Here is a 16,988-nt window from a genome sequence, read left to right as displayed (position 1 = left end):
TTTTATCATCATCATCATCAATGCCCAGCCAAGGCCAGTTTGTGCCAGATATTCTGAACCTCTATCTTGACAATTCCTTCCCACAGTGATCCTTTTGGCAGAGATGGGGAATGCCATCTGCTGTCTAAACAGGAAGGGTCCCATTATTTTTTTGTTTTGGGGAGCTGCCATTTCTTCAGATCAAGCTCCTTCCCTGTTTGTGTGTGCTGTCCCCTCCCTATCCTTTTTTCTTGTAGTGCATATTAGCTGTCTTCTCATTATACATGAGCATGTATTATCAGTAAGATATTGAAAAAGTTAAATCAGGATGGTGTCATTCTGGTGTCGTGTTGAATTTTACAGAGATCAGATTTCATAACTGCTATCCATATTTCATGAAAGGATTTAAAAAAAACCCCTTCTTTTACTCTCTCCCTTTTTTTGCACGCTTGAAAATGGGGCACTTTCACAGTCTTCCTTTTGCAGGAAAACATTTTTTTTGTACCAGAGGATCAGACTAACCTTTTTGTCTTTTATCTTGCTTCAAAATTCTTGTTCCGTGGATGTTCAGAAATTCTAGGCTGGCAAAGTCCATCTTCTAATGCTTTGCACTAAAGTCACAGGGGACCTTGATGTACCAAAAGAGGAGGCGTGAGCATTGTGCTCATTCTCTGCTCATGCTTTTGATTAAAGCCCACAGTCCCAGGATTGGGTTGGAAAGAGCCCAACACAGCAACCTTGCTGAAACTGAATAACGACTGATCCTGCTTCATACCTGCACAGGGCGTGTCCTGGGAGTACGATATGTGCCATCTTGAGTTCCATGACAGAGGAAAGTCTGAAATATGAATGCGATCAATGTCTGTCTCTCTCCCCCCTGCCCCACTGTAATATGCTCAGGTCTCAGATGTGCATGGGGCTGACACATCTGTATCCATATTTCCATTTCAATCATATTAAAAGTAAGAAGCCTTTGGAAGTAACATTAATCTAGAGTCACTTCCAATTTTGTGTTCTTGTTCTGACCTGAAAATCCACATTTTGAGTTTGCAGCTCTCTGGTGCAGATCAAACCTCTGTCTTTACTTTTACAGCATTTACTATTTTCTTGTACTGATCTGGGGTTTTTTGTAAGATGTGCACATCTCCCACCAGTATTTGTGCTTCAGTGAAACAGCAGTATACATCATGACATGCATTATATGTGTGATACTGCTTTAAATTGCATGTGAAAAGCATACGTGTGTATTATAGTATGGTTAAATCTACAAAACCGGCAGTCAAAGGCAGAGACCCAAAACCTTTGACCAAAGCTGAATATATATATATATATATATATATATATATATATATATATATATATATATATATATATATATATATATATATATATATATATATATATATAAAAACGAGTGAGGAAATATCTGCTAGTCTTTACTCATTATGATGTTACAGTCGCCTTTATCCTTGTGAGCAGATTTTCCATCAGCAAAGGACACAATATAATGCTATCCAGATTTCATGGGTGTTTATGTTAGGGAAATAAATACCTCTTCACTGAGAAATGCATCTTCTTGCTAAATCTGCCCTGCCACCCCCAACCCACCAAGAAATGGATTCATACCAAGAGGTGCATTTGAATTTGGCTTAAATTGCACGGACTGTTCCCGGGCTGGGTTGGAGGGAAACAGCTGGTGCCGACGGGCTCCAGAGGCTGCCTTCTGCATGACAAGAGCAAATGTTAAAAGCCTCCTGAATGACTTCATTGGTGGCTCGCTCTTGTGGGAGTGTTTCCCCCTCAGGACCAGCCACCACTCAAGCAGTAGCAGGTAATGGGGATGGATTTGTTGAGATTTTAAATTGGTTGCTTCTGTATAAATTTTCTTGCCACATGTGCCTTGATGACTTCCAGATTAGACTGTCATACATGAACACACAGATCTGCGGTATTCTAGCTCTATTAGGTCAGTAACATCTACTCAGACTGTCAGTAGCTCTCCAGGGTCTCAGGTGGTGGTTTTTCACATCATCTGTTGCCTGGTTCTGTTAACTGAAGATGCTGGGGTTGAATCTGGGACCTTCTGCATGCAAAGCAGAAGCTCTACCACTGAGCCACACAACCCCCCCCCCCCCCCAATCATAGTGCATTTCCTGCAGGGATGCCCTTTAGAACTTTACGGAAACAACGCTTGGTCCAAGGATGAGTCTGAATTTCGAAAGCTGGCTCAGTTAGAATATCCCCATTTTTATCCTTGTGAGGATTAAATCTGTGATTCTTGATTTTTTTCCCTTTGTATGTAGTATTTTTCTTTGTATGTAGTATGTGAGTATATGCCCTAACTTGCATTGCCCAGCCTAGCTCAATCTTGTCAGATCATGGAAGCTAAATAGGTTCTGTCATGGTTAGTATTTGTATAGGAGACCACCAGGGCTTTTTTTTGAGCCGGGGCTCACCTGAACGCCGTTCCGGCTGGCCCTGTTAGCGTTCTGGCCGCCTAGGCCAGCGTTCCGGCTCGCTTCCCAGATGGCTGGCGGGCTCAGGGGTCCGACCAGTGTTTGATGGGCAGCGTCCTGATGTAGTGCGTGCCAGTGGACTCCAGGGGCCCAGCTGTGCCTGCTCAGGGACCTCCCGACGTCACGTGTGCCGGCGGCGTTCCAGAGGCCCAGCCGCACCTTTGTGGGGGCCTCACGACATCACATGTGCCAGCGGAGTTCCGGAGACCCATCCGTGCCTTCACGAGGGCCTCCTGATGTCATGTGCGCTTTCGGGACCACGGAGGCCCAGCTGCGCCTTCGCGGGGACCTCCCGATGTCGCGAGCACCAGCGGGACTCCGGAGGCCCAGCTGCGCCTTCGTGGGGGCCTCCCAACAACGTGTGTGCCAGCAGGACTCCTCAGGGCTTCCTGAGAGTCAGCAGTTTTACAGGCTAGTTGCTCCCATCTGCCCCCTTTCATTCATTCATTTTTTACTTTTTGTCAGTCTTTCTTTTCTGTTTGCTCTTCCTTCCTTCCTTCCTTCCTTCCTTCCTTCCTTCCTTCCTTCCTTCCTTCCTTCCTTCCTTCCTTCCTTCCTTCCTTCCTTCCTTCCTTCCTTCCTTCCTTCCTTCCTTCCTTCCTTCCTTCCTTTCTTTCTTTCTTTCTTTCTTTCTTTCTTTCTTTCTTTCTTTCTTTCTTTCTTTCTTTCTTTTTCCCTGTTAGCCTTATTTCCCCGTCTCCCCTTCTCTGTCTCTCTCTCTCTTTCTGTCAGTCAGTCTTTTCCCCTGTCTATTTGCTATATTTCTTTCTTTCTTCACTACACAATGCTGGCTCATGATCGAGTAGTGTGCTGGAATTTGATTTTTTTTTTTTTCTGGGATGGCTGTATATATATGGCTATATATTTCTGGACTTTTTCCAGTGCTAGAATATCTTTTTTGAGGTCACCACACCTCAAAAAAGATATTCTAGCACTTTTGGTGATGTCAGATGTATGGCCTAGTATGCAAATGATGGTGATGTCAGAGGTGTGGTCTAGTATACAAATGATGGTGACATCAAATGTGTGACTTAGTATGCAAATGATGGTGATGTCAGAGGTGTGACCTCGCATATTAATGAGTTTCTGCTGGGCTTTTTCTACAAAAAAAGCCCTGAAGACCACCAAAGAATACCAGGGTTTCTATGCAGAGGCGAGCAATGGCAAACTACCTTTGAATGCAGGGCTTTTTTTGAGCAGAAATGCACAGGAATAGAGTTCTGACTGGCTTGATGTCAGGGGGTGTGGCCTAATAGGCAAATAGATCCCTGCTGGGCTTCTTCTACCAAAAAAGTCCTGTGTGAAACAATGGTGACATCAGGGAGTGTGGCCTAATATGCAAATGAGTTCCTACAAAAAAAAAGCCCTGTCTGAATGTCTCTTGCCTTGAAAACCTTGTGGGGTCATCATAAGTTGGCTGCAACTTGAGGGCAAAACAACCACTAGCACAGAACACAAACAAGTAGTCAGCATTTTAAAAGATTATTGTCCTCCAGAGTCCAGCTCCTGTAGGGAGGTGATGTATTCACTATTCTTCTTTTAGGCAGGTTTGCCATCCTCCAAGTGGGGCCTGCAGATCTCCCAGAATGGCAGCTGATCTCCAGACTATAGAGATCACTTCCTTTGGAGAAAATGGCTGCTTTGGATGGAGGACTCTATGGCATTCTATCCAGATCTCTCCTCCCAACACTCCACCCCCAAAATCTCCAGGAATTTCTCAACCCAGAATTAGTAACCCTGTTATTAGGCTGCGTGTGGTTCTTGTCCTATCTGGCAGATCTCACAGAGTGTGTACCTACTTGTGTGTCAGCGGAAAGGCTCTATTGCACTGGGTAGCTTGAATCGATAGATTGTGTTCTCCAAACCCCTTTCCTTGACATTGTAGGTGATCCAAAAATTGGCTGCTTCATATGAGACAGGCATACTATTTTCTCACCCATGAAACTGGTTTATTTCCTTTCCTTCTAGCTCACTGAAACACCAGAATAGATTTATGCCTCAGAGAAGAGTCTAATTACAAACAAAACCCCTCAGGATGAAGGGAGATCGCTGCCTTTCGAGAGATGGTGGAGTTTCTGCCAGTAGCTGGTGCTGTATCACTCCGCACCCAAGACAGCTTGATTATTCCATCAGTGGGAAGTCTGCATGCGGTTTTTACTGCCTTTGTGGGACCTCATTAGGCAGAAGGGTAGCATTCACTCACAGATGTCTGAGGGACAAGAAGCTTGCTGTTTTGAGCGGATTTCCCCCTTATTTCTTGTTCTTCTATCAATATGCCCAAGCAAAGGACATATGCTTAGAGTTGCTCGCAGCAACATGCTCTAATTATTTCGTGTTTTTGCAGTAGCTTGGCTAATCTGGCAACAGATCGATAGCATTTCAATCCATTGCTGCTGGTCAAAATGTCTCCCTTTCCCTTTTTCCCCTACTTCTGAACCACTGAGCATGCCATATGCAGATTCAGAAGTCCCCCCCCCCCCCTTTTCGCTGTGTGTAAAAATACCACACTTTCAGCTTTACACTCAGACCCCGGATTGGCTGGCATTGGTTACTTTTACTGAACACCTGCTGTTTTAAACAGTCTTAAAAGCTTAAAAGTGGTTGCCGTTCAGTGCTGATGAAAGCAAATGTATTGAGCCCCCATTCCACCCAGTCATGGACGTAGCAAAAATGGAAAAAAACCCACTCTCTTTCACTCCTTTTATGGGCACATTATTGAATGGGTAGCAGCTAAGTACTTGGTCTCTGTGTGTGTGTGTGTTTGTTAATACAGCAAAGTCTCTGGAATTTTCTACTCCCACCCCGGGTGGCAAGATGAAGTAGTTTGTTGTGGTTGTGTCAAGCCTACTTAGGACTCAAGCCAGTCTCTGCAAATGAAACAGGGGTGGTGAGGAACTGTGGGCTGCAAATCGCTGCTCGTCTTCAAAAATCTATTGAATTTGCTTTTAAGAATACTTAGTGTATTAGTCTACCATTACCTTACAATGTTACGACAAAACTTTGCTTTTATATACTGCTTTGGGAAACTGCTCACATACATTCTCTACTTGTAGTAAGGTCAGCTGACAGTAATTAATTGATAAAAGCTACTGGCGGTTTCTCTTCATAAAATAGATTGAAGCAATCTACGAGAAAAAGTGAAAGACTTTAAAATGGTACTTAAAAGTGGGAGATAACAGCAGCACAAAAAATTACAAAGAACATGGGGTTTTAAAACAGAATAAACTTCCTTCAGCAATAAGAGTAACAGCAAGGGTCATATAGACCCTTAATTAAAAGCTTGTTTTGAAGGGGGGAAATGCTTTATCTTGATGCCTAATGATTAAAAAGCTGTAGGTGAACCCCTCTGGGAAAAGCCCTCCACCCCCAAGATACCACTATTGAGAATGTTTTGTCTCTGGTCACCACTGAACTTAACCTCAGAAGATATGGGTTTTGTGACATCTTTATCCCCATTTTGCAGGTGGGAGTTGTGAGGGAGAATGACAGTTGTAATGCTGAGCAGTGAGGGGGCTTGACTCTCTCCATTGTGCCATTTCCCTGAACAAAATCAGCCCCACACCTGATAGAGGGATGTATAGGTACAGTCCGGGTGTTTCTTCTTTAGGGATTATTTAGAAATATCTTTTCTGCTCTGTTTACACCCATTTTCTGGATAGGAAAAGCTAACCCTATTTTCCCCTAAGAGGACTGCGTTCATTGGGGTAATGTGGGGGTATCAGTGCATACCTGTGTCTGAATCAGGCCTGTTCAGAGTCATCTGGAACAAGTGGCACCCTATTCAAGAAATATCCGCCTCCCCAGAACAAATCTTTGCAATCAGGTTCAGATGTTCTCTTGTTCTCCAAGACTTTTAGTTTTACTTCTTTCTTTTGTTTTATTGGATTTTAACTGATTTCTGCCCTGATCTCATCCAGTCTCAGAAGCTAAGCAGGATCAGTCCAGGTTAATATTTGGATGGGGGAACACCAAGGAAGTCCAGGGTCACAACACAGAAGCAGGCAACGGCAGCCCACCTCTGAATGTCTCTCGCCTTGAAAACCCCATGAAGAGTCACCCTAAATAAACCTTGACTTTCCAACACAACCAGTTTCCAGCACCACCCCAACTGTTTTTTTTTAATTGCTTTGCCTGTTTTACTTTCTGCTTGTTTTCATTTCTTCTTCCCTTGCTTTAGTTTTATTTTATTGTATGGTGGAGATTTTTTTAAAGTGGAAAAGCAGCATATACATATTTAGATGAATAAATGTTGCCTCTCCCCAAAGCCATGCATGAGAAAGGTGTAACCAAGAGTTTTTACTCTTCAGGTGGTACCCAGAGATCTCCTGCTATTACAACTGATCTCCAGACTACAGGGATCAGTTCCATTGGAGAAAATGGCTGCTTTGGAGGGTGGACTCTATTGCATTATATTATGCTGAGATTCTTTTCCTCCCCAAACTCCACCCTCCCCAGGCTCCATCCCTAAAATCTCCAGGTATTTTCCAATCCAGAGGCGGCAACCCTACCAAGAAGTCACGTTTGCATCACTACATTTTTTCTCATGACGACTGAATTTGAAACGTGCATCGCTGGTCCTCCTGCATTTGGCTGTTCCTTTTGCACATGTGTTGGGTGGCCTTCGAGCAGACCTGATGCGGGTTTAAATTCACAGAGAGAATGAGCTGTTGCTTGTAATCTCCTGGGCTCGATGACAAGCCTCGCCAACAGTACGCCTGGTCTGTGAACCCAATAGGCAGCTGCAAGCCACTGCTGGCGTCCTTGATAAATTTGCTAACGGGTCTGTTAAAAATTATGGGGCTTGAACTCCGGTGCATGAAATCAACAAATGTGAGTCATGGTGACAGCAAAAATTGTTTTCGGCAGTAAATAGGACAGGATCATAGTGTGACTGGGAAGCAAATGATCTACATCAGGATTAAAGAGCATGTTTTTTCTCCTCTTGCTTACGAATGTCATCTTGAAATGGTTTCACCCTAAAATAGCATTCATTTGCTGATGTATATTCACAACAGGTCTAACATCAAGTGGCAGTGTTGTGTTCTTCTTTTTAACCTGGCTTTCCTCCAAGGAAATCAGGATGGTGTACATAGTTCTTCCCTCCTCCGTTTTATCCTCATGCTCACCTGGAGAATTAGGTTACATGGAAAGATCAGCACCAGACCAAGGATACTAACACTCTAACTACCTCTCTGTGTTGGTTCATTTCTTGACAGCCTTTGGTTTACTTATGTTCTGTGGTACTTAAAACTGTTGGAGTTTCTTAGTATTCTCAGTGAGGATCTCATCTATATGCTGGATTTCATACTTCTCTTTCTTACTTACATATACCAATAGAAATACCACAATGAAATGGAGATGAAAGTAATTTGTTTCTCTTTATCTAGTTAGTCTATTGTATGCCTGTTATCAGTTTTGGCTTAACTGGTGAGTTTACCATTTAGGCCCAGATCCAGCTTTCTCTGAAACTCACATCCACAATCTCAGATCTGTATGCACCACTATCTCAGATCTGTATGCATTTGATGAGAGCCAGTTTGGAGTGGTGGTTAAGTGCGTGGACTCGTCTGGGAGAACTGTGTTTGATTCCCCACTCCTCCACTTGCACCTGCTGGAATGGCCTTAGGTCAGCCATAACTCTCACAGGAGTTGTCCTTGAAAGAGCATCTGCTGTAAAAAGCTCTCTCAGCCCCACCTACCTCACAGGGTGTCTGTTCTGGGGGCAGGGAAGTAGAGGAGATTGTGATCGCTCTGAGACGCTGAGATTCAGATTATAGAGTGGGATATAAATCCAATTATTTTCCTAAATCCAATCCAATATCTTCTTTTTCCATGTTATAGGGTAGACCCACACAGATTTGTATGTGCTACTAATACCACATTGTTTTATTGACTTTTTTTGATTGTCTTGACTGGTGGGGCAGCGCTGTGCCTGAATGGTAGAGCATCTGCTTGGCATGCAGAAGGTGCCAGGTTTATGCATCTCCACTTTAAAAAGGCAACAGGTGATGGGAAAAACCTCCAGCTGACACCCTGGAGAGTTACTGCCAGCCTGGGTAGACGGTATTGATCTTGATGGACTGGTGGTCTTGCTCAGTACAAGGCAGCTTCATGTGTTTATAGATCTCTGGAGAGGTGGCATGCAATTTCTTAAAATAAATAAAGTGCCAGGATAGTATACATTTGATATGGCAGACCCACGTGAGGATAAAAAGGTAAAGGCAGTCCCCTGTGCAAGCACTGGGTCATTACCGACCCATGGGATGATAGCACATCACAATGTCTTCTTGGCAGACTTTTTACAGGGGTGGTTTGCCATTGCCTTCCCCAGTCATCTACACTTTTCCTCCAGCAAGCTGGGTACTCATTTTACCGACCTCGGAAGGATGGAAGGCTGAGTCAGTTTTGATCCAGCTACCTGAACCAGCTTTCACTGGGATCAAACTCAGGACATGAGCAGAGCTTGGATTGCAGTACTGCAGCTTACCTCTCTGCTCCACGGGGCTCATCCATATGAGGATAGGATTTAACTATTTCTGAAACCATGCAGAGCCCTGACTATATGAAGGTGATTGTTGGCGGGTGCCATACTAAAAGAACATTTGGGTTGTGCACTGTATTTGAAGGACCTCCTTCATTGATAGGTCTCTCTCGCTCTCTCTGCACTTTACAGGTTACCAAAATGGTGAAAACCGTCACCACTAGAACAGTGCGCCAGGTGCCTCTTGGTCCTGACGGCCTCCCTGTGGTGGATGGCTCGTCTCCCATGGGTAGTTACACTGACTCGATAGACAGAAGACACATGAAAAATGGGGAACGTTATGTAACACCGCAGGCCTCTTCCACCTTGACACGGTCTTACAACAGCTACAATGATTCCTACCCTGATGGCCACGATGGCCAATATCGTCCTTTCATGGGGCATGATGGTTACGGAGACCTCCCCGACAACTACGGCAGTTTGTCCCGTGGCGTCAATTACCGTCCACGTTATGCCTATGTCCCTGGGAACAATTACCGGCCAGAGGATGGCAGTTTCACCTTGCCAAGCAGAAGGGATAACTATGGTCCGCTTGCCCAACCTCAAGTGCCAACAGGCAGCAATGTGGACTTAAACCGCTCCCAGCCAGAACGATTCCAACCAGAGCCTTATGGGCTTGAGGATGATAACCGCAGCCTTGGAGTTGATGACGAGGGGTACGAGCTGGACCCGGAGTACTCAACGGTGAACCGAAGGACATCTGCTGGGATACCTGAAAGAGGAAGGCCTCACAAGGCAAGGTAAAAGATGATATTGAACATTTGCTTTTATTTTTGCAGTGATTTTTACTGCTAAATGTATTTGGGGTGTTGACTGCTAGCATATATGGTTTTAAAAGGGGTCTTCCTGTATTGCCCTCCCCCCCAATTTTATGATTTTCTTCTTAAGCTGTACTCTCTGTGCCCCCGCCTACAGAGGGTGCTGCAAGTGACAATTAGAAACAGGGCTTTTTCGGTAGTGGCAACTCACTTTTGGAATACTCTCCACCTTGTGGCTTGCCTGGCATCTACCTACCTTACTTTCCTTTAGGCTCCAGGGTAAAACGTTTCTCGTTACCTGGGCTTTTAGCCAGGGGTGGAATTCTAGCAGGAGCTCCTTTGCATATTAGGCCACACATCCCTGATGTAGCCAATCCTCCCAAGAGCTTACAAAAAAGAGCCTTGTAAGCTCTTGGAGGACTGGCTACATTAGGGGTGTGTGGCCTAATATGCAAAGGAGCTCCTGCTAGAATTCTACCCCTGCTTTTAGCTAAGGAGATCAGTCTTTTTTTAGTTGCTTTATAGTTGTGGACTGTTTTATCGATATCATTTTAGACTGCTTCAGGTGGATCACTATGTTGGTCTGTGGCAGAATAGCAAGTTTAAGTCCAGTAACAAAGATCAACAAAAATTCCCAGGGTATAAATTTGCAAGAGTCAAAATCCTGATAAAGGGAGCTTTGACTCTTGAACTCTTATACCCTGGAAATCTCGTCAGTCTTTAAGGTGCTACTGGACTCAGATCTTTCTGTTTTAGATCGCAGTGTTTGTTTTAAGCTTTGAGGGAGCCAGTTTGGTGTAGTGGTTAGGTGTGCAGACTTCTGTCTGAGAGAGCCGGGTTTGATTCCCCACTCCTTCACGCAGCTGCTGGAATGGCCTTGGGTCAGCCATAGCTCTCGCAGGAGAGCCAGTTTGGTGTAGTGGTTAAGTGTGTGGACTCTTATCTGGGAGAACCAGGTTTGATTCCCCACTCCTTCACATGCACCTGCTAACATGGTCTTGGGTCAGCCATAGCTCTGGCAGAGGTTGTCCTTGAAAGGGCAGCTGCTGTGAGAGCCCTCTCCAGCCTCACCCACCTCACAGGGTGTCTGTTGTGGGGGAGGAAGGTAAAGGAGATTGTGAGCCGCTCTGAGACTCTTCGGAGTGGAGGGCGGGATATACTATAAATCCAATATCTTCTTCATCTTCCTTGAAAGGGCAGCTGCTGTAAGAGCTCTCTCAGCCCCACCTACCTCACAGGGTGTCTGTTGTGGGGGTGGGGGGAGGTAAAAGGAGATTGTGACCGCTCTGAGACTCTGAGATTCAGAGTATAGGGCTGGATATAAATCCAATATCATCTTCTTCTTTGTGCTCTGAGACCCAGCTTAAAAACTTAATCAGTCAGCCAATCAATCAATAACTCCCCCCCCCTTTCAAAATGTATACCCTTGAAAATTCCTCTCATCACTGCCATTAATTAACAGCTGTACCCTTGGTAACTCAAGCAAAATGCTCTCCAGGGATAGATGTTCCTCACCGTTCTCTATCTGGAACACCAGGAATCAGTACAAGGCATAGCAAGAAAGTTTTTGCCCCAGTCTTAGCCCTGGATTTCTTTTGGCTTGAATGAACAGAAGGCTCGTTTTACCGAAAGATAAAAAACAAGCAATATAAGCTATCACTTTCCAGAAAATTATGATTGCACCCTTAATACTTAACACAGGCAAACACAGTTAATAAAGCATTTTTAATGAGAATGCACATACAAGAGAAAAAAAAGAAGTAAATCACGGAGAAATAAGTAGGGATGATCAGAGATGTTATTTGGTTCTGTCATGATTCTTTTTGTGTGGGTTTGGTTTGCTGATGCTTCTGCACATTTGTGAAACATCGCAGTAAAATAATCTCAGGTGATGTCGATGGTTTCGTCATGAAAGATTCGGATTTCTGGACGATGGCTTATGCCATTATGCCAGATAATGAAAGTATAGTGCTGTGTACCAATACACAGAAATCCATTTCAGAACAATGAAGGGTTTCTAGTATGTTGACTCCATTTCAGAAACGAGACCAGATAATTTGGAACTTCAAAGTCAGGGACTGAAATTTGGAGGAGGAGAATTTCAAAAGTGCCCTTCAAATTATTTCAGAGCCTTTAGAAGTTACTCAGGATGGCAAAAACTGTCTTACAGGTATATATTTACATATCCTAGGGTGGAAAGAATCTGACAGCGGCTGGAGGGAATTGAAATGTTGATCTCCCAACTCATTACTGAACCTATTTAAGAAATGTGTTACTATGTTGCAAAATTATACCCTAACTGAACAACCAGTTCACTCTCAGCAGTTTCAGCTCTGCATTTTTTAAAGGCTTGAAGACATCAGTTTGAATAAGGCCAACTTATTTAGAAGAGGTTCCTCCCTGCCCTTTCTTATTTTGCATTTCTTTTAGTCCTTCCCCCTCCTCTCCCCCAAATTTTAGAAATATGATCAAGGAAGTTTGACAAGAATTTCAATTTGAATGCAGCTTGTAGAAACATAAAGAGGTGCGTGCAAGCTCTTAAAGCGACTTCTCTCACAGACTCAAAGCAATTTTTGCAGGAATAAATTAGCCATCGTCTTTCATTTGCAAGAAGCCCGTGAAAACAAATAATGCTTTCTGTTTGATGATGAAGCCCCCGAGTAATTAGCCTTTGATTGCAGGGATGCTTCTTAGTTTTTCTAGTTTTGCTTTTTCTTCCTTTAAAAGCAAAAATCTGTGCTGGTAGAAAGCAGTAGATTTGATGACTCTTGCAACAGGCAGAATGAAAGGTGATGATGTCATTTGTTCAGGAGGCTGAAAATTTCTGCTTCAGTCTCACTTCCCTTGGTGCCTGCTGCTTACCTCTTTGTCGCTGAGATGCAGAGCATCTGCTTTGTGTGCAGAAGATCTCAGGTTCGCTTCCCGGAGTCTCCGGTTCCGCTTGACACATTACATACAAGTTGGTTCTGGTACCCTCACCCTGTGTCAGAAATAACACAATCGCGTGTGAGTTGTAGATTCTCCTCTATTCCTCTGTGTGTGATGACCAGTTAGGATCAGGACCGTGGTGCACGAGTAGAAGTACGTTCAGCCTCTGCCCTACCCAGTGCCATTTTCCTAGCATAGAAAGAGTGTAGGCCTGCAAGGGAAACCCATGTCTGTCTCTAGGAATATGTGGCTGACCTGTCCACAAGTAGTGCCCCCGTGAACTGCTTCAGGACCCCCAAGAACATCACCGGCAATGAACCCATACAGAAGCCCAGAGAAGATGAACTTGCTGTTGCTTACCATATTAGGAGTGTCACATCTGATAACTTGGCTCAAGGAAAGGATGCTTGAATGCTAAGGCATCTGGATCAAGGTGGTTCGGCGGTACTGTTGTTGTTAGACCTATCGGCTGCGTTCGATACGGTCGACCACCAGTTACTGACCCGCCGCCTCGCCGACGCAGGGATTCAGGAGCTGGCCTTGCAATGGCTTTCCTCTTTCCTTGATGGTCAGGGACAAAGGGTGGCAATTGGGGGGGAACTATCCCAGAGACACCTTCGTAATTGTGGGGTGCCTCAGGGGCGGTCCTCTCCCCGATGTTGTTTAACATCTACATGCGCCCTCTTGCCCAGATTGCCCGGGGATATGGGCTGGGTTGCCACCAGTATGCTGATGACACCCAGCTCTATCTATTGATGGACGGCCGGACTGATGATGTCCCTGAAAATCTGGACCTGGCGTTGCAAGCTGTGGCAGGTTGACTTAGGCTGAGTGGGTTGAAGTTGAATCCAGCGAAGACAGAGGTCTTTTGCCTGGGCCGTGGCGGTCTGAGAGGGGAAATTCCCCTACCAGCTTTTGATAGTGCGCCACTGAAAGCAGTGCGCAGGGTCAAGAGCCTGGGGGTGCTACTGGAGTCTTCTCTGACAATGGAAGCCCAGATAGCAGCCACTGCTAAATCCGCCTTTTTTCATCTTAGACGGGCGAGGCAGTTGGCTCCCTTCCTGGAGCGTGATGATCTGGCAACAGTGATCTATGCAAAGGTCACTTCGAGGTTAGACTACTGTAATGCCCTCTACATGGGGCTGTCCCTGTGCCAAACCCGGAAACTGCAGCTAGTGCAGAACGCAGCAGCCAGGCTGTTAGTGGGACTGCCTAGGTGAGAACATACACAGCCTAGGCTACGGGAACCGCACTGACTGCCAATTGTGTACCAAGTTTGTTACAAGGTGCTGGTTATTACCTTTAAAGCCCTATATGGCCTAGGACCTGCCTACCTTAGGGACCGTCTCTCCCCATATGTTCTCCAGAGAGTACTGAGATCTAGCTCACAAAATCTGCTGAAAATCAAGACTGTAGCACCATATCATACTGTGGTTTTAAATTACTGGTTTAAACGCTGTTTGAAATGTAATTGTACTTTTAATTTTATTGCTGTATTATTGTAATGATGCATTTATGTCATGTAAGCCGCCCTGAGCCTGCTTCGGCGAGGAGGGCGGGATATAAATTAAAAATTATTATTATTATTACTATTGTTATTATTAAAGCTGGGCAAGTTGGTTTCCCCACTCCAGGAGGAATGAGTCATCCTGGGAGGCTATTAGGAGCCTCGGTTTTGACCTGACAGTGTTGGTGGGATGGTCCTGTGGACCAGGTGCTCTCCACACACCAGGCATCAGCCCTGGTTTTGAGCTCTGTACTGATTGGTTGGCCCTGTGCTGGTTGGTGCTATGGCTTCCAGACTTTTGACTGTTGGCTGTCTCAATAGTCTTGTGTTCAGTTTTGAGAACTGAAATGTTGATCTCCCAACATTTAAAGAAGGGTATAGATATAGAGGAGGTGCCTGAGAGGTGATAAGATCAAATACTTGAAGGGCTGTCATATAGAGGATGGTGCGAAATTGTTTTCTGTGGCACCAGAAGGTAGGAACCGAACCAGTGAGTTGAAATTAAATCAGAAGAGTTTCCAGCTCAACATTAGAAAGAACTTCCTGACCGTTAGAGCGATTCCTCAGTGGAACAGGCTTCCTCGGGAGGTGGTGGGCTCTCCTTCCTTGGAGGTTTTTAAACAGAGGCTAGATAACCATCTGACAGCAATACTGATCCTGTGAATTTAGGGGGTGGTGTTTGTGAATTTCCTGCATTGTGCAGGGGGTTGGACTAGATGACCCTGGAGGTCCCTTCCAGCTCTGTGATTCTATCCCAATCAACTGGGCTGCTCTTGTAGCCTGTCTTGGCCTCTTGTGCCCTTTTCTGCTTGGTCTGGTAGGCAGGAATAACTGCCATCACTCCAGACAGGATGGAGGAGCCATGCCAAGGTCTTCTCACCATTTAGATTGCTCCACTCCAGTGAGGCAGAGAAATAGCCGCTGCACAGGTGGACGGGAGCTTTTTGCAGGGTTTTGCAAGGTTTTGAAATTACTGGAGATGGAGACAACTGAAGGGTGAACCTTGGCCCCAGAATATTCCTTTCAGTGCACTTCCTCCTCTTTGCCCTTTAAGGTGTGTGCACACAGCCTCCTCTTTCATCCTCCCTAAATCCTCTTCTTGGTGTTGGAGCTATACACAGCAACATCCGCTATCAACTGGCTTTGAAGATTTCGAGCATGTAATCTTCAAGGCCCCTTCTTTCTCATATCCCGTTCTGTTGTGTACTCGATACAAACTGATTTGAGGACAGCTATGAATGGTGCACTTGTTTGGTCGCTTTTCTCTGCAAAATAAGGATGATGGAACAAGAAATGGCATCACTTCCGTTAAATGTCATTGAGCAAAACAGTGTTATAAACACCTGTGTGTCATTCTCCCTTGATAATTTCTTTTTTTACCTGGGTATCGTACTTGGATACAAAAGACATGGTGTGGAGCAGATGCCCAGTGTGTTCAAGGTGGATAGAGACATGTGGGGTTCTTCTACCTTCCATAATACTGGAACTCGAAGGGCACTCAGTGAAATTGATGGACTATAGATTCAGGACAGTCAAAGGGAAATATGGATTCTCTAATTATGATGTAATGTTTTAGGGTACTGGACTAGGATCTGGGAGACCCAGGTTCAAAGCCCCACTCTGCCATGGAAGCTCGTTGGGTGACCTTGGGCCAATCTCACATTCTCAGCCTAACCTTTCTGACATGGCTACTGAGCTAATGAAATGAAGAAGGGACAACTGTGGATGCTGCCTTCAGGTCCTTGTTGGAAGGATGGGATAAAAATGTACTCAGTATAGATAGATAATTCACACAGAATATGACTATGTCCCCCTCCCCTCACTGCTATAAGATGTGGTGATGACCACAAGCATAGATGGCTTTGAAAAGTAGCTTTTTGGGAGGCTAGGTCTATCAGTAGCTATTCACCATGATGACTCAATGGAACCTCCATATTCAGAGGATATATACCTTTGAATGCCAGTTGTTGTGGTGGGTGGACAATGGTAGAGGGCTGTTGTTTGCATGTCTGGGGCAGTGATGCTCTGTATTCTTGGTGCTTGGGGGGCACAGTGGGAGGGCTTCTAGTGTCCTGGCCTCACTGGTGGACCTCCTGATGGCACTTGGGGTTTTTTTTGGCCTCTGTGTGACACAGAGTGTTGGATTGGATGGACCATTGGCCTGATCTGACATGGCTTCTCTTATGTTCCTAGGTCATGCCTGAGGTGGTCTGGAAGGCATCCACACTTTTCTTGTTTTGCAGAATATAAAGGGATCAGAACCATAGTATAATGGAAAAGCTCAAGAAGTTGTGGCGTTTGTTGTGCTTATCCTCTCACCTTTTACTATGACTCCTCTAACTTTGTAACCCGCTTCCATTATTATGGAATGTCATGTGTTAGATGGTGGGAGGGGGTGTTTGTGTTTTCTAGTTCTGGTCCTAGACTTTCTGCATTGTGTATCAGAGGTTCTTGCTATCTCATTGAATTGCTTTTCATATTTCATAGTTCACTTGGAGTCTCAGCGTGAAGGGTAGTTTATAAATGAAGTTAGAAATAATAATAATAATAATGCTAGAGGGGAGGTTTTGTTGTTGGTCCCTGCAGGAATCAGAATGCTGCACCAGATGCATCTTTGGTCTTCTGACATTTTTACTTCCACCCTGTGTGGATTGTGAGACTAGCTCCAGCCTGAAAGCAGAACAGCTCCAGGCATGGCAATGCCACTGCCTCTCACCAGGAACAACTTGCGTTGTGCAGATTTACTGTAGCATTCCCCC

General features: G+C 44.9%; 1 protein-coding gene across 10 annotated transcripts in view; it reads left to right on the top strand.

Moving 5' to 3' along the window:
* Positions 1–16,988, top strand: part of ARVCF (ARVCF delta catenin family member) — a 628,036-nt gene that overhangs the window by 412,230 nt on the left and 198,818 nt on the right. For all 10 annotated transcript variants that reach the window (XM_060249537.1, XM_060249538.1, XM_060249535.1 and 7 more), the window contains one exon: positions 9,169–9,776. In XM_060249537.1, coding sequence (XP_060105520.1) covers positions 9,169–9,776 — 608 coding nt within the window. The remainder of the gene's footprint in view (positions 1–9,168; positions 9,777–16,988) is intronic.

Source organism: Heteronotia binoei, chromosome 11, assembly GCF_032191835.1.
Source record: "Heteronotia binoei isolate CCM8104 ecotype False Entrance Well chromosome 11, APGP_CSIRO_Hbin_v1, whole genome shotgun sequence".
NCBI classification, from domain to species: Eukaryota; Metazoa; Chordata; class Lepidosauria; order Squamata; family Gekkonidae; genus Heteronotia; species Heteronotia binoei.
This window is presented reverse-complemented; position numbering and strand designations above follow the sequence as displayed.